At 53.4% G+C, this 17,304-nt stretch overlaps 1 protein-coding gene across 5 annotated transcripts in view; it reads left to right on the forward strand.

The window, feature by feature from the left end:
* The window catches only part of COL27A1 (collagen type XXVII alpha 1 chain), a 151,534-nt gene that overhangs the window by 75,984 nt on the left and 58,246 nt on the right, over positions 1 to 17,304 (forward strand). For all 5 annotated transcript variants that reach the window (XR_001918483.1, XM_018052662.1, XM_018052661.1 and 2 more), the window contains 8 exons: positions 2,313 to 2,366; positions 3,609 to 3,662; positions 4,492 to 4,545; positions 7,351 to 7,404; positions 7,554 to 7,607; positions 9,744 to 9,788; positions 11,151 to 11,204; positions 13,073 to 13,117. Coding sequence is in view for 4 of the 5 variants with exons in the window: in XM_018052662.1 (XP_017908151.1) it covers positions 2,313 to 2,366; positions 3,609 to 3,662; positions 4,492 to 4,545; positions 7,351 to 7,404; positions 7,554 to 7,607; positions 9,744 to 9,788; positions 11,151 to 11,204; positions 13,073 to 13,117 (414 nt within the window). In the remaining variant the exon portion in view is untranslated. The remainder of the gene's footprint in view (positions 1 to 2,312; positions 2,367 to 3,608; positions 3,663 to 4,491; positions 4,546 to 7,350; positions 7,405 to 7,553; positions 7,608 to 9,743; positions 9,789 to 11,150; positions 11,205 to 13,072; positions 13,118 to 17,304) is intronic.

A 17,304-nucleotide genomic window follows, 5' to 3' on the forward strand; every position in this document is an offset into this window, starting at 1 on the left:
TCTACGAGATGGGAAGCTTGCTGAGCACGCACAGCTGGTACATATCATCAGGATTTGAACCCCAGCGCCTGCCAGCAGAGACCTCCACCCTGAAGCAGGACAGGTCAGAAGGGCAGAGTCGATGAGGTCGTTAGAGGTCACCTCCTCCAGTGCCTACATGTCACAACTGGAGAAACAGACCCAAAGAGAAGAGGTTCTTCAAAGGAAACTCAGTGATCTGTAGGAGCCAGCCCAGAGCCTGGACTCTTAGAAAAACTAGAGCTGCTGGGCTGAAATGAGCATCCCGGGTTGCCCTGCCCACTCCCACCCCTGGTGCCCAGCCGGGCGGTGCTCACCCCAGTCTGTGTCTGTCTCCACCTCCCCCGTCTCCTCCCTCACGCCCAACCCTCCAGCTGCCCCTCCCTCCACCGCCCCCACCCCTCCCCACTCAGCTTTGCCCTCTGGCTCTGCCCTGCTGGTTGCTAAGCCCCCTCTTCCACAGCATGCCCTCTGGAGACATAGGGGCTTTCTGTTGGAGGCGGGGGCTTCCCCATAGCTACCTGTTTACCCCGTGGTTTGAGTCATCAGCACTCTGGAAATGTTGAAGTCATGGACAAGGTGAAAGGAAGCGGAGGGGGGGTGGAAATAGGAGTGTAGGCAGGGAGCTTTTTATAGGCCCTTTGCAGAGCTGGCCTCCAGCTCACTGTTTCTTCAGGAACATGGAAATAAACGTGTTACATAGAATTCGGCTGGCTTGCTGACTGGTGCTGCCTGGGACATCGAGAGATGTAAAAGCCGGAAATTATTTTCCTGCTCACAGATCTCAGCAAAATCAAATAAGTCTTTAGAGTTAAAAAGAAAAGAAAAGAAAAAGAAATCTCTTTTCTGCTTCTTTGGCTAGAATAGGGTCATAATATTTGGGGGAGCAGTGTTCTTATCAGCCCCTCCTCACTCCACTCCACCTTCTGGCCCCACCCTGGGATGACAGAGCCACCCCTCATGTTCCGCGGTCATCCTGCCTAGAATCCCAGATTGTCATGAACCAGCCTGGCCTCAGTCCTGTTTGCCACCACCTGGCTCCCTCTCCCCCCATGGAGATACATTCTGGAACCCAGGCTTCTGCTCCAGGCCCAGCTTTCTCCAGATCCCTTGTCCTGATTTTTTAGGGGCCTTTGAACCATTTTTTTAAAAACCATCTTACTCCTTCTTTGGACATTAAAAAAAAAAATGTTCCTAAGTTCCTAAAACTCTGGGATATTGTATAAGATTTTCCAAATTGGAAAAACCAAAGTAAGTTAAAAAAAACACACACACACACACACGCACTTTTATTTTTTATTAAAAAAAAAAAAATTCTGGCTTTTGTTCTCCCGAGGAAGTTCTGTTGGATCATGGCCTTAGCTGCACGACATGAGTTCTCTAAGATTCTCCATTCTTCTTGGGTTTTTCTCCCCATCCATCCAACTGCTGCCAGGGCTGTGAATGTTTTCTGAGTCCTGGGGCCAACGTACCAACATGGAAAGCTGGAAAGGATGAGAGCTGTGTGAGACAGTTCCAGCTCCAAGGAGAAACCTCCCAATCTGGTTCTGTGACAGCTCATTTGCCAGGATGTGGTTGAGTACAGGGAGGGGGCAGGAGAGACCTCTGACAGCCAGAATCAGTGTGACCAACTCCATGCAATGTGTCATCTGAAAAGGGAAACACCCAGACTTAACTCGAGACCAGTTTACTTGCTGTTGACACGTAGTCTTAATGAGCCAAGCTTTCTGGTTTCTCATGCTATAGCTGATTCAAAGCAGTTAATTAGATGTAGACCGAAGCCGATCGCTGGCACAGAAACTCCCACAGAAGGAAGATGTGACAACTCACAACCTGACAGTGAAAAATATCGAGCAACAAGTGCAAGCGCTCTGAACCCACGGCGATACGGGGACGCCGTCCAAGCTGCACGCTCTTCCATGTGACGTCAGTTGATGATGAAGAGGTTGGAGGATGGAGACATGGTTCCTTTGACCCACGAGTGTCTGATCTCCCGCCAAGGCCAGGCAACATAGGGCTGCTTAGCTTCTGTTAGTGGAGTGTTCAGCCACCTGAGCAACCCCAGGCAGACCTGCAGCTAAGCTGGCTCTGTCCCCGGAGGGGGCCCACCTTCCCAACCCAGGCTCCTCTGGGGCTGGGGGCTGCCCTTTTCTCTAACAAGGCTGCTGCTGGGTGGATCGACATGGGGAACGGCCTCGGCAAAGCTGTACCTCGCCACTGGGTCTGGATGTGGGGGAGGCTTCCAGAACTCACCATGGTTTCCATCGTAACCTTCTTTGCTGGTGTGTATTTAGGGTGAACAAGGGGTTCCAGGTGTGTCAGGAGATGCCGGATTCCAAGGAGACAAGGTAACTCCTGCACATTCACCTCCTGCCCCCCCGCCCTGCTCTTCTGTGGCGCTGGCTTCTTTCCCAAGGGCTGACATGGGCCGGGACCCACCTGGAAGGTGGCATCCTTCCCCACCATCCTGTCTCCTCCATCTTCTATCCACCCTCTCGTTGTTGTCCCTTCTCTGGACTTCACAGCGGCCTCCTGACGTATTCCCAGGCCCCAGCCACATCCCTCCCAGCCTGTCTTCCTCACTGGCACAAAAGTGTGCCGAGGGCCCAGCTCTACTCCGTGCTCATCCACGGCTCCTCACTGCCCCAGAGTGGAGTCCCAGCTCCTGGCCCCTGCACCTGGGCCGCCAGCGTGCAGGCCCCTCTGACATTCCTGCCCCTCACCCTTCCAGCCCTGAGCCCCAGTCCCACTGACCTCCTCACTGCACCAAGTGGGCACACGCAGCCGCCTCGCTGGGCACACCCTCCGCCCCATCTGGGCACGGCCCAGCCCCACCCCAAAGCTCCACATGGATGCCGTGTTCTCTACCTGCTCAGGAAATTGCTGTGCCCCTTTCTGAGTGCCCCTCACCTGCAGCAGCACGTCTCTTCCCTGGCTCATGGGGACTGGTGCTGTGCCCATGGCCAGACAGCAGGTTCCCCAGAATAGGGCCCCTGGCTGGCCCAGAGGGTCTCAGGCCAGGGTCCTGCGCAGGACGGTGAACACTTAAAAAGATACGTCTGAGTGAGTGGCTGGCCAGGATGACGGAGGATCCCAGGCTGCCTGCCAGGCCAGCTCCTCTTCGCCTGTGTCCGGCACCATGTGGCCACATCTGGAGTTCTCCCAGCCAGTCAACGAGGCCCAGATGTTGGCCAGCTCTCCCTCTTCCTCTCCCCTCCCTCCTGGCTGGCCTGTCCTGACCCAGCCTCGATGTCTCCGGGTTGTGAGCCACGCAGGCCTGGCTGCCTCTGCAGCTGGGCCCCAGTCTCCAGATTTCCCCAGGCATCACAGGCACAGCAGCAGTGCCTGCTCGGTGGCCCTGGGGTCCCGGGGTCCCAGATGACCTTGTGAGGACAGGAGCTGCCGTTTCACCCTTGCATCCCTGGGTCCCAGCCTACAGGGCTGCCAAGCTGGAGCTTGCAAGCAGAGGGCTCATCCTCCCCCAAAAAGCGGGTGTTGCCCAGGCCTCGGGCCGGCAGGGTGACCAAGCAGCTGTCCATCTGGCCATTTCTGGGCGTTGCTAACCCCAGTTCACTCTGCATCTTTTTCAGGGGAGCCAGGGCTTGCCAGGGTTCCCCGGCGCACGGGGGAAGCCAGGGCCTGTGGTGAGTACCTTCTGCTTCTAGAGCCTCAGGCTCATGGTGTCCAAATGGTCATGGAATGTGGCCAGAGATGCCTTCACATCCAGGACCTCGTTTCCTCCCGCAGCAGCACTGGGAGGCAAGTAAAGCAGAGTAGAAATGGAGATTCGCCCCTTTTACAGATGAGGGCACTGAGGCCCAGAGGGGCAGCAGCATACCCAGGCATCAGGCATTGGCAGAGCTCTGGTGAGAATCAGGGCTCCCAGTGTCTTGTAAATAATAGTAATGTTATCAACAATAGCAGTGGATGTCATTTATTTATTGAATGTTCCCATAGGTGCTGGTGGTAAAGAACCCTCCTGCCAGTGCAGGAGACTTAAAGAGACATGGGTTCGATCCCCGGGTCGAGAAGATCCCCTGGAGGAGGGCATGGCAACCCACTCCAGTATTCTTGCCTGGAGAATCCCATGGACAGAGGAGCCTGGTGGGCTACAGTCCATAGGGTCGCGAAGAGTTGGATGTGACTGAAGCAACTTAGCATGCAGTCACACATGCATCAGATCCTTCCTGTGCTGTGTCTCTTTAAAAGACTGTCCACAACCCCAGGAGTCAGAGAATTGTTATTGTTCCCATTTCTCAGATGGGGAAAGTAAAGTTCAAAGGTGAAGTGACTTGCCCAGGAAGAGTAGGAGTTAGGGCTTGAACAGTAACTTCTTGTAGTTGTCTGGGCAGATTTCACTCATGTTCTCCTGATTTTTCCAACCATCCCCAGGTTGGGGCGTAATACAAGGGATCCAGGAAAGGTGGGCCCTCGCTTACCCCTGCCTCCCCTCTAATCTCTTCTCTTCCACAGGGCAAAGTTGGAGACAAAGGATCCATTGGGTTTCCTGGGCACCCCGGACCTGAGGTATTTAATGCCCTATTTCTCTGTGTCTGACTGTTACTGCATGTTGTCCTTGGGAAACCAAGGCTCAGAGACAGGGAGAGACTTGCCTGAGGTCACACAGCAATTGAAAGACGGGATTAGAAATTCCTAGAGTATCAATCTTTCCTTTTCTTCCTCGGTTTCCTGGCTTCGCTGGGGGCTCACAAAGGCAGTGGGGCAGCAGCTGGCTTCAGACTCCCTTCCCAGCTCCATGGCTGCCTTTACAGTTTCCAGAAAGAAGCATCAGGAAAACCCTCTGAGCTGTGCTGCCTGGACCCTTCACGGGAGCTGCCCGCATTCTCTACCCCTCTGAGCCCTGGAACTTTTCCAGCTACATACAGCCATCCTGGAGAGGTGCAGGGCTCAGAGCTCACAGGTACAGGGAGCAAGAAACAAGAGTAAGATTCTGGTGTTTGAATGGAGAAGATGTCACGACAGACAGATTAAGCAATTAACATGGTTACTACAGCTGAGTCAGTAGAACCCGAGTTTCTGACACATGTGATAATGAGCACAGGTATGTTAAATGTCCATCACTGGTATTTCTGTACAAAAGAGCGAGGCAGCTGGGCAGCTGATTGAACTCCTCTTCCCGCTCCCCCGCCCAATGCCTCGCCCTCAGTACGGGGACCAGCTCTGGAGAACAGGGTAAGCAGTGCTGGGGGACTGCCGTCTATCTTAGGGGGTCTAGGTCAGCCCTAGTCCCCACCCCACCCCTATGTCACACCTCCCTGGCCTGGCGTCTTGCACATCCCTGAGGTCTTGGAGACAGAAGTCTGGTCCATCCTTCCAAAGATCACTCCTGGTATCGCCCGGATGGATGAGGGAGTGTTTCCTAAAAGCCACAAGTCCTGCTTTCCACTGTGTTGACTTTGGCCTTGACACAGTCCTATCTTTAGACAAATGGACTTGGCCTCTCTTCCATGGCCCTGATTCCTTCCCCTGGTCACTGTGGAAAAAGACTTCTCTGAGAGGCCGGGTTTCCCAGCAGTCTGGCCAGTGCGGGTGGAAAGCCGGCTCCCTCGTTTTATTAAGCCCTGCCTCGTGCCAGGAGGCTGCGTCGTATCTTCGGGATGGTAGCTGGCTGAACGGCCATCACGACCAGCGAGGGAGACAGTCACAACCACCCTTTGCAGAGGAGGGGCTGAGTGACTGAGCAGGGTGGGGGTGGCCTCCTCAGGGTCGCCCTGCTACTTGTAGCAAAGAAGTTCATTTTGCCCTTTGGCTCCCTCTCGGGTCCCTGGACAGCTCTGGGGTCTGCCTCCCCCATCTTTGGGTTCTATTTGGATTGGCGGACTCAGCATCCAGAAGATGGTTCTGCTTAGCTGAAGACAGAAGCCGATGAGCCTGTCAGCACCTTCCGGGGTCTTTGTCACCTTTCTGAGACCATGGGTGCAGCTTCTACTCCCTAGCCCTGGAGTGAATCAGCTCTTTCATTCATTAGTGGGTCTGATTTGTGTGATACCAGAATTTGATCAGCGTCCTGGCCTCCTTCAAATTCTCCCTGGAGACAGGCCCACCCCAAGCAGCTTTGTTTTCCCGGGACCCAAAACCCTTTGGCTTGTAGATTTTTTTATTGAGTGCTTACCAGATGCCAAATACCGAACTCAGCGGTGCACTCACCTTATTCTCTTCAAGCCTCAGAACAGCCTTGTTTGGTGATTTTTATAGTTAGCATTTTGGAGATGCAGAAGCCAGGGCCCAGACAGGCTTAGACACCTGCCTGGGGTCGCACAGTGAATCGGTGGCAAAATGGGACTTTGAGCCTCTCGATTTGAAGAAAAAGATGTGGGTCTTTGGCTTCCTGTGTTAACTCCAAATTCAAGACCAGACTTGCCTTCGCTAGTGAGAAGGGTGAGAGGATGGTGGAGCTGGAATCTAACGAGAGTTACCAAAACCTCAAAAGAGGAAGAAAATAAAGCCACTTACTAAGGTGAAGTCGGGGAGCATCCTGGCTGTAGGGACTCATATTCAAAGGCTTTGGTTTCTGGTTGGCAGGCAACTGAGGGAGTAGTGGGTCTGCCCTGAAAGCAAATGGGGTTCTAGGCTGATTTAACAGAGATATTATACCTAAAACAAGGGAGGGGATGTTCTTACACTGACTCTGCTGGTCAGTTCACGGATATCCTAGTGATCACCAACAATGAAAGCTAGCAGTTGGAGGCAGCCAGACTGAGGGCCCTGGGGCCCCTGACTAGGGGCAGTTGAAGGGACAGAGAAGTCTGGTCCTTTCTGCGGGGGGAGGAAAGAGATTCTGCTCCATGTCCCAAAGAAGCTTCCACTGCAGTCATCCGTAGGAATGGCTTGGGAGCAGTGAACTTTCAATGGTGGTGTGGGGCAGAGTCCAAGGTTACCTTGGGGATTTCTACTTCCGATAGTTGCTCATACTTATAGATCTGTGCTTTTCTAGCCTTTCAAAGTCACAGCAAACCCAGAATATACAGGACCCCCACAATAAAGGATGGCCCTCCTCATAGTAGAAGACGGCTAGCTGTGAAGCCCTGGCTGCCCCAGGCCTAAGACTTGGGAAGGTCTGGATTAGATGACCTTGCATGTGCTAGTTCCTACGCCAGGATCTTCCTGAACTGTCCTGCCTCATTTTCTCAGCACCTCTATGAAGTGTAGGGGCTGATTCTTTGTTTTAGAACCATGATAACTGACCTACCCAGGGTCATCTCCCCTGCAGGATGAGATGGAGACCCAGGTCGGTCCCCCTCCAAGACCTATGGTCTTCACATTTCCCTACGTAGTCCCCCTGGGTGACCCCAGCTCTCTGCTTCCTTTCAGGGATTCCCTGGAGACATTGGCCCCCCCGGGGACAACGGCCCAGAAGGCGTGAAGGTGAGTCCCTGCCCAGGAGAGCTCCAGCTGATGAGGCTGACCGCTCTATGCAAACCACAGGCCTGATTCCAAGCCAGCGGGAGTCTCCCCCGCCCGTGGTGGAGACGGAGGTGCCACCTCTGAGCCCGCTGTCTGTTCCCTCTCACCAGGGTAAGCCTGGAGCTCGAGGCCTGCCAGGACCCCGTGGGCAGCTGGGGCCCGAGGTGAGACTGTCTGACCCTGCCTCCACCCATCCCCGCCCCCCACCCCAGCCGCTAGCTTGCTCTCCCCTGGGTCCTGGAGACCTTAGCTGAGTTCCAGGGGCCCTTGGTCAGGAGACACAGGGCCCAGGGCCACCTCAGGCTCGCCCTCCAGCTCATCCTTTTAGCTCTTCCCTGTGACCCTCCCAGGGTTCTCGTCTGTCCTGGCCTGGCTGGCAGGTCACTCCCATCACGGCCACGCCGTTGCCCTGGGGTTTGCTCTCTAGGAGCCACTGTCACCGCTTCTTCTCACAGTAGCAGAGTTTATTGGGGCGCTGCTGTAGGAGGGAGGGCATCTCAGCTCAGGGGAGGTCCTGACTCTCAAGGGCATAGACTATGTCAGCTCCCTGTGGTTAGTGGCAGGCAGCATCAGGGTTCGAACCCGAGTCCACTGAGCCCAAAGCTCCTGGCATGGACCCCATGCTGTTTAACTTCTGGGCTCCTGGGGGCTGCCGGGGGCCTCCTGGGAGAATGACGTGACTTATGCAGCTAGTAAGTGACAGACTGAAGATTTGCTTACTGATTCTTTCGTGGTGAGGGGGATTGATGATTTCCTCGGGCCTGTTGGAGCACCAGCTGGAGGGCAGTTGGCCACCCCATGGGCTGGCCCCAGGTTTTTCCCATGTGCAAGGCCCTCCCCAGCACACCTTGGCTCAGGCCCCGGAGCTCCCATGACGCAGCCCTGGGGGGAGGGTGCAGGAGGCCCCGACTCACTGCGACCACAGGCAGGCATCTGGCTGACATGGATCCCTTCTCGGGCTGGTTCTGGGTCTGGCGGGGTCCCAGTACTGGCCCTGTGAGCTGCCACGTGGGGCTGCTTTCCTGGAAGCTAGGGCGGGGGGAGTGGGCTCTGGAGGGGGCCTCTTGGTTAGGCCTGGCATGCCAGAGGGGCTAGTCTGGAAGCTCCCTGAGCCTGCGGGAGGGCCTGAGGCATCTCCATGGGTGGGAAGTGGGCAGGAGGGTGGGAGGGAAAGATGGCACCAGCCTGTGCTCCCGTTGACGCTCACATTACAACATTATCACTGAAGCAGACTCTCAATATGCTTACCACTCACTCACATCTCCATTGACTCATCTGTCCACTCGTCCATTCATTCACGCCTCCATTTGTTACCCCCTCTCAGGCCTTCCTCCCTGCCTTCCCAAACCACACACCCACTAGACCCTGGGCACACCCATCCTGAGTGATGCTGGGGGTCGTGGTGTCAAAAAAGAATAAGAGATCATGGCTGTCCTCCAGGAACTCAGGTTACTCATCAGTGGGTTTGTTTGTTTGTTTGTTTAAACATAATCACAATAGTAAAGATGTTTATCAGTTTTCACAATCAATAGCCAGACAAAAAAATAAAAGATAATTACATTTGCAAGTCCCCATTTGCAATGGGGCTTCCCTGGTAGCTCAGACAGTTAAGAGTCTGCCTGCAATTCAGGAGACTTGGGTTCGATCCCTGGGTTGGGAAGATCCCCTGGAGAAGGAAATGGCAACCCATTCAAGTATTCTTGCTGGGGAAATCCCATGGAGAGAGGAAGGAGCCTGGCGAGCTACAGTCCATGGGGTCGCCAAGAGTTGGACACGACTGAGCAAGTAACTCTAACTCATGGGAACATGATTAACCTAACTATAAAACAATGACATACAATTTGGAGGGTCAAGCAGAGTGGTACTTATCAGTGTTTAAGACGATACTCTCTGTCCCGCTCCATTTTACAGATGGGGAAACTGAGGCATGGTGCAGCTAACATCTGCCACCGAGTAAACGGCAGAGCTCGGAACAGAGCCTGTATCTTTGAGCTGCAGTCTGGGGCTCTGCTCAAACAGCATATGATAGGGTTTGGCTTTCCTGTCCAGCACTACTGCCAACCCAGACTGACCACATTCACGTGACAGGGGGAGCCCCATTCACCCAGAAGCCCACGTGTGGTCTGGCCTCTAGGCCTCTGCCCTGGGTGGGGCCAGGCAGGGGGCCCAGGTGTACCATTTCTCATCTAGGGAGGGCTCTCCTGTGCCCACCTCTTGCCCTCCTGACAGGTCAAGTTCTCCAAGACTCCCACTGAATTAACTTTCTCCTTTTTCTCCTCTCTCATGTCTCCTGACCCTAGGGAGATGAGGGACCCATGGGGCCACCAGGGGTTCCTGGCTTGGAGGTGAGTGTTGCTGGCCTGGGGGTGTGGGATTTGTTGGTACTGAGCCAGCTGTATGCAGGCGGGCATCATCTGGGTGGTGCTCTGGAGAGAAGTCGTCTATGAGAGCCTTGGGCCTGCCAAGGTGGGGGTGAGGACAGACCCCAGAAGAGAGAGACAAGAAGCAAGAAGCTGCTGTGCACCTACTGTGTGCAGGTGCATTGCGTCCATTTTCATTCATTTGATTCTCCCTTGAGAAAGGCACTGCCTTTCTTAGTATCATTCAAGGCCCTCAGGCTCAAAGAGCATAGCCCAGGCAACTTCCTGGTGATCCGGTGGTTAAGAATCCACCTTCTTATGGAGGGTATACGGGTTCCATCCCTGGTCAGGGAACTGAAATCCAAGATGCCAAGGGGCACCTAAGCCCGCACGCCACAACTAAGACCTGTCACAGCCATTAAAAAAAAAAAAAAAAAAAAAAAGGTAAAAAACTTATCCCAGAATCTCACAGCCAGGAAGCCAGGATACCCTCCCTGGAATCTGAATCTGACTTCTCTCTACTGCTTCAAGTTGTCTTCCAGAAAGGTGTCTGCCCAGCCACCTGCAGTCTCAATCGCATAAATTGGCAGTTTGTAGATATTTTTGGTGTTGGGACCTTTTGATATCCTTGGAAATGATTGAGGACCTTGAATGCTTTTCTTTACATGGGTTACATCTATTGACATGAGTACTTAAAACCAAGAAATTTTAAATGCTTTAAACAATTCATTCAAGATTAACAACCAACTCTTTTCATGTTAACAAAAATAATAGTTTTACCTCTCCTCCCAAAGCTATATTTTCCAAAACAAAAATCATCTAACGAAAAGAGTGGCATTGTTTTACCATTTTTTGCAAATCTCTTTAATGTCTGGCTTAATAGGAGTCAGCTGGATTCTCGAGTCTGCCTCTGCGTTCCATCTGTGGATAAAACCACGTGCCATGTATTCTCTGGAAAACTCCACTTGCATTCATGAGAATGAGTGACACGGGCAGATGACATCTTAATATTCTTATGAAAATAGTTTTGACCCTGTGAATTTCCTGTGAAAGGGTCTCAGGGTCCCCCAGAGGACCCCGGCACAACAGTTTGAGAACTACTGGCATAAACGCTCCATGCCCCTGTGTCCTTTATCTTCTGTTCCAGTCCCTTCCTTTTCCTCACTCCTTGAAAGCAGTTTTCATCATTCCCATTAATAAACAAGCCAGCCTGGGAGGGGAGGCTTCCCAAGGTCACACAGCTGACCACTCTCCCTGGTTCCCCAAGTACAGCTGGCAGCCTGGTGACCTCGGGGCTCTGTGTCCCTTCCCCTCCTGGCTTCTCTCACTCACTCCTCCCTGTTGCAGGGTCAACCTGGCAGGAAGGGGTTTCCTGGAAGACCTGGCCCAGATGGCTTGAAGGTGAGGGGACCTGGAAGTGACGTGGCAGGAAGGGGGAGGAGGGAACACCTGGGGAGGAGAAGAGAGAGGGGGAGCCAACCGATGAGGCCCTAGGATGACCCCTGAATCCCTGACCTGTTGTGAAAAGCAGAGGAGATGGTCTCCGTTTATCACAAAGTGTGTATGAGTAACAGGAAAACGTGGACAGAATCTCAGTGTCTACCAGGGGACCAGTGTTCAAGTCATGGGGCATAGCGCAGCCACCAAAGATGGCGTGCTGGGAGGGTTGACAAGACGGGAAGATGCCCATGTGTTGCAGGGGTGACGGTGGGCGCGTGGGAAGCAGGTCACACAGTGGAATGGTGCAGCAGGAGCCCGTGGCCAGGGCTGGCTGAACCGCGTTCCTGAAGGCTCAGAGCAAAGGCTGGAACGTGGATGGGGGTTAGCTCTGGGTAGTGGGATTATCAGAGATTTCCATTTCCCTCTCTGGGCTTCTGTATTTTCCCCATCATCTCCCATAAATATGCATTTCACTTATTAACAGTTTTTTGGAAGTTATCAAAATGAAAAAGAACTGGCCCCAGTAGGAGATTATGTTCCTCAACACATGGGCAGCTTAATGCCTTTGCAGGGATTCCCTTTGAAGGCTGGATTTCCCTGGCCATCCCGGGCAGGGATCGCTGGGCCGAGTTGACAGCTGGGCAAACACACAGAGGGTTAGGGTGGAACTAGGGGGGGCCAGGCCATCCAAGTGCCCTCCTCTCAGGAGAAATGGCCTCTGAGTCTGTGTCTGTCTGGCTCCTCTGGGGGTCTCAAGCCTGAGGTCTGGGGGCAGACTTGGAGGGGAGGCTAAGGTTTGAGCCGGGATCACTGTGAACGCCATCCATTTGTGAGCCCAACTCCTGGCCGGTCCGAGCCCACGTCCTGCCCTCTGAGGCCTGGGCCTTTCTCCCTCAGATACCAGCTGGGTTTCTGTGGTGGGAGTGGTGATGGGGCCCTGGGCAGATTTATCCCACGGCTCTACTCGCCAGGGCGGCCATGGCTGCGGAAGGAGTGGGAGTCACCCCAGCTTGGGGTAAAGCTGACAGGCAAGGTCTTGAAAGGCCACCCAGTGTGAGGGCTTGGGGACTTCTTAGGTGGTGCTAGTGGGAAAGAACCCGCCTGTCAGTGCAGGAGTCATAAGAGACGAGGGTTTGATCCTTGGGAAGATCCCCTGGAGGAGAAAATGGCAGCCCACTTCAGTATTCTTGCCTGGAGAACCCCATGGACAGAGGAGCCTGGTGGGCTACAGTCCATGGGGTCACAGTTGGACATGACGGACGCGACATAGCACAGTGCACATGAGAGCTTGAAGGCAAATGAGTTCTGTTTTCCTTATTTATGAGTGGGGACGCCGAGCCCAGAGAAAGAAACGAGACTGTTCCGTGTCACTTGTGAGCTGGTGGCAGAGCTCTGAGAATCCAGTGCCCTGATTCCCCAGCTCCCTGCTCACCCTGTTGCAGCACAGGATCTCCATCCGTCAGACCCAAGTTCCAGCTCTAGCCCTACTTCCAGCTCGCTGTGTGACCTCTGTGAGCTTCAGTTTCCATCTCCCACTGAATGCCGTGGGTTGATGGGGGTCCCAGATGAGATATAGACCCCATGCCAGGTAACCTGCCCAGGGCCTCTCCAAGGGAATGATGACTAGGATCATCCCTGGGGCCAGAGGAGGTTTTGTCCCAGCGTCCCTTGTCCCTACCATTTGTTTGGAGTTTCCAAGGCCAGACTGCAGTTGAGTTTCTTGGTTCATCCCCACTAGAGGGGACTAAGGCCAGTCGACCTGGGTGTCTCCTGGGAGGCCTGGACTCCTGCCACCCATTCCCGAGTGACCCTCCTCTGTTTCTCTGCAGGGCGAGCCAGGCGATGCTGGACGGCCGGGGCCTGTGGGCGAGCAGGTGAGTCACCGCTGTCTCAGACCCTACTGGCTCCCTCTACTGAGGGCTTAGCTGTGAGAAGCACATACATGGAGCTCATTCATCCCCAACCCCAGCTGGAGTGGTCAGGTTAGGGTTATCTAACCCTAAACGGCTCATCACCCCACTTCACTGACATGGACAAACTCTGGCTCTTAGGGAGGTGAGGTCACTGCCTGAGAAAGCCATGGATCTCAGTCCCCACGGTTCTTCCCCACAGCCTGACTCTGCAGATGTTCTGGGGGCACTCGCCCAAAAGACGTTACGTGACTTTGTTCCCAGAATGTGCAAAGTGGAAGAGCCCTTTCACAGTCACCACCCATGCTCCATATAACGGGAGGGCCGGAAGAGCAGAGAAGCAGAGTCGCGTGCCAGGGGCTCTCAGTCCAGGCATCCCTAAATTATAAAGAAAACAAAACTCACATCAGTGGCTCTGGCTATGCTGGAAGTCAGGCCAGGGTCTGAAGCGGAGAGGAGGTTGCACGTGATCACTGAAAAGGAAGTTGGAGAAACATAACCTTCAGTGTTGAGGTCCAGGGCCCTTGGCACTGGAGGCTGATGAGTGGATGACCAGCCTTAGGCCCTCCTCTGCAGCCCGGCGCCTCCTGGAAGCATAAGCTCTGGGCTTGTAGGTCAGGTCAGAAGGTAGCAGTCTCATCCACTCCTTTAAAGAAGGACCCCATCCTCTGAACCCAGCCAGGGGCTGCCTCGAGCTGGAAGGGGAATGATGCTGGGGACCCAGAAGAATTTGTCTCTGCTGAGAATTTGACTCTGCTGAGAGTCACGCACACGAGGAGCTTCCTCACCAGGCCTGCAACATCTGTTGGGGGGAAGAAAGGAATTAAAGCAGGGGAGGACTGGATTTTTGAAACCTTTCCAGTGTCATTCGAGCGCATTCTGTGGGAAGCCCGGGAGTTTGGAAGGGCTGCCGCGGCCTGGATGTATTTCCTGATTGGAAAAAAAAGGCAATACGTTCAGCAAATTTAATTTCATAGTTATGCTCATGGTAGGGCCCTTGGGAAATAGATACTTGGAATCCTAGGATGGCAGAGTACAAAGCTTCCTTTGAAATCCCTCTATCCTGGAGTCCTAACCTTTTATTTTGTTCCTTAGACCCCTTTGGCAGGCTGGAGAAGCTCATAGACCCCTTCTCAGAATTTGTTGTTCAGTCAGTAAGTTGTGTTCAACTCTGCAACTGCGTGGACTGCAGCATGCCAGGCTCCCCTGTCCTTCACTGTCTACCGGGGTTTGATCAGATTCATGTCCATTGAGTCCACTGGTGATGCTATCTAACCATCTTAGAATAGAGAACTTCTTTAAATGCACAAAATACAAAACAAAAGACTACAAAGGAAATGAATTATATTGAAATACAAATGTGAGATTATGTTACATTGTGATCTCCTCAAACATACGCTTCTTTATTCTTGCCTTGAATAACAAGATCTAATGGCAGGTCCGATAATGACCTCAATTTTGAAGTGGTGACCAGCCTCACTGATACATTGGAAGCTCTCTGCAGCAAGGACTGTGACGTGACATGTAAAGATCTGTGACCGTGACCGGTGCTGTGGATATGTTGCCTGCATGCCTTAAGCTCATGTTTGAGGGAAGTGCTCAGCTTCAACTAGAGGCTGGCAAAAATGACAGTTGTAGTTTTTCCACTCAAGTTCATGGACCCCTGAAATGCATCCGTGGAGCCTTAAAGGGAGCCCAGACTGAGAACCCCTGGATCCTCCTCGACCACACTAACAAGTCTGGGATTTAGGGAGGGGAATGGCTCAGTGGCTAAAGAATCCACCGGCCATACAGGAGATAACAGGAGAAGAGGGTTCAGTCCCTGGGTGTTAAAGATCCCCTGGAGGAGGAAATGGCAACCCACTCCAGTATTCCTGGAGAATCCCATGGACAGACGAGCCTGGAGGGCTACAGTCCAAAGGGTCACAAAGAGTCGGACGTGACTGAGTGACTAAGCAGGGACACACACGCACACGCAGAGGTTTAACTTAGATGACCAAGTAAGCAAGGAATGGGCAGGAGGAGTGGGAACCTGGCCTGGGGCGACCGCAGGCACACTTGTTCAGTAGAGACCTCAGCTAGCTGCCCAGTCAGCTGAGCAGGGAAGACAGAGACCTTTCTGAGTTGTGAGGCAGGCCTGGAGCCGAGCCTGCTGTTCCCTCAGCCCCTTCTCCATATGGGAAGAAGCAGGCCTTTCCCGTTCATGGCAGAATCAGAGGATCCCTGGGAAGAGTAGAAGGACCTCCTTATCTGCTACATTTATCAGGCACCTGTTAGGGACCAGGCTGTGTGCCAAACACTTTCCATACCATCCCCAGCAGTTCCCTAGCAATCCTATGACAGTATGTACTACTATTCCCATTTTGCAAGTGAGGAAGCCAAGGCTCTGAGTAGTTAAGTACTTAGACCGTGACCTCCCAGGGAGTGCTGTCACAGTCAGAGCCCAGGTTGACACTCAGGCCTGCTGGATTCCCATGACCTGCCCTGAAGACACTAAAAACCCTTGACCTTCTGAGTCCTTGCTGTTTCTTTTAACAGAGTGCAGCCAGCCTGCTGGGCCCTGTCCTAGGTGCTGGGTGCACAAAGATATTTACAAATCATGGGCCTTGCCTTTAAGAAGCTCTGTCCAGGGTGAAGCCAGGCATCTCAACACCTAAGCCTGAGATGTCTAGTCCAGCAGAGCATCCACAACTGTCTGGTTCCCAGCTGCATCCCCCAGCACCCAGCAGAAGGTCATGAGAGCAGGGAGGGAGGGAGAAAAACTCCCATAGTCGACAACAGGCCTTTATCTGTAGGCTGTGTGAGGACAGGCCGGCTTGCTCCCCAGCCCAGGGGACTCGGATCTCACCCATGCAGTGTCTGCTGTAGGTGACAGTACCGCCCCCTGCCCCATGCCAGCCAAGAGGAGCCAGCTGTGCCCACAGATGTCAGGGCTGCTGCTCCACCAGCCCCGCCAGGTGGAAGCCCTGGGCCTCAGGGGCAGGCTTCCCTGGACCAGCCTCAGCTCCATCCGTGGGAGAGGGTGCCAGGATGTTCTGGAACAGTGCCCCCGGTGGGGAGGGGGGCCTGTTCTGGGGTGGGGGCAGGGAATGAGGCACTTGCTGTATGGCCCTTATTCATTAGGATTTTGGTGGGAGGGGTGGGGGGCTTTTTATTTGAAGTTTATGACCTGCCTGCCTTTCAGGACCCAACAACTCATAAATTTAAAGTAGCTATGAAATTTCTGTTTCTCTGGGCCAGTCAGGCCGGGGCTTTTTAACAGAGCAGTTTTTATTCCCTTTTCTCAGTGTCCTCTAAACGTCTGACTGCTCCCTTGTGGGGAGCTCAGGCCTCTGTCTTAACCCCGTGGCCTTTTAAAATAAATTAGAATAGGATGGGAGGGAAGTACCATTTATAGAGTGCCTACATGTGCCATGCATTATCACCAATATTCAGAACAACCCCGGGAGGAAGGGTAAACCATTTCTTGTAAGTTCCCTCACTCTGCACACGAGGTTTAGAGGCTCTGCTCTTTCCCCAGGGTCCACAAACCTAAAGGCTGAATGGTGATGACGTAGATAAAGTGTCAGTTATAGGGCTCGGCCCTAAGTGACAGCTGTTGTTATTACTATTGCTTTCACCTTGAAAGTAGGTTAAAGTGGTGGTTGCTCAGTTATGTCCAACTCTTTGCGGCCCCATGGACTGTAGCCCACCAGTCTCCTCTGTCCATGGACTTTTCCAGGCAAGAATACTGGAGTGGGTTGCCATTCCCTTCTTCAGAGCATCATCTTGACCCAGGGATCTAACCCATGTTTCCTGCATTGCAGGCGGATTCTTTACTGTCTGAGTCACTAGGGGACCCCCTATCACCTTGAACATGATCTAATTTTTTTAAATATAAATTTAATTTTTAAAGTAGGTTGTTGCAAAAGACAAATACTTGGTCATTTTCTCTGACTTATTAGCTGTGATCTCATACCTTGAACCTCATCCCTCTCATCTCATACTTCAACCCTGAAGGGCCTCTGAACCCAGGGAACCAGGCCCCCCTGCCATATGGTGATGGGGTTGAAGTACCAGTGAGACCTGTGCCCTGCTTATGGCCACATGCGTTGGAGTGACAGGTGCATGGGCTTCGGGGCCACACAGTCAGCATTGCATTCTAGGCTGCA

Source organism: Capra hircus, chromosome 8 (assembly GCF_001704415.2).
Source record: "Capra hircus breed San Clemente chromosome 8, ASM170441v1, whole genome shotgun sequence".
Lineage (NCBI taxonomy): Eukaryota > Metazoa > Chordata > Mammalia > Artiodactyla > Bovidae > Capra > Capra hircus.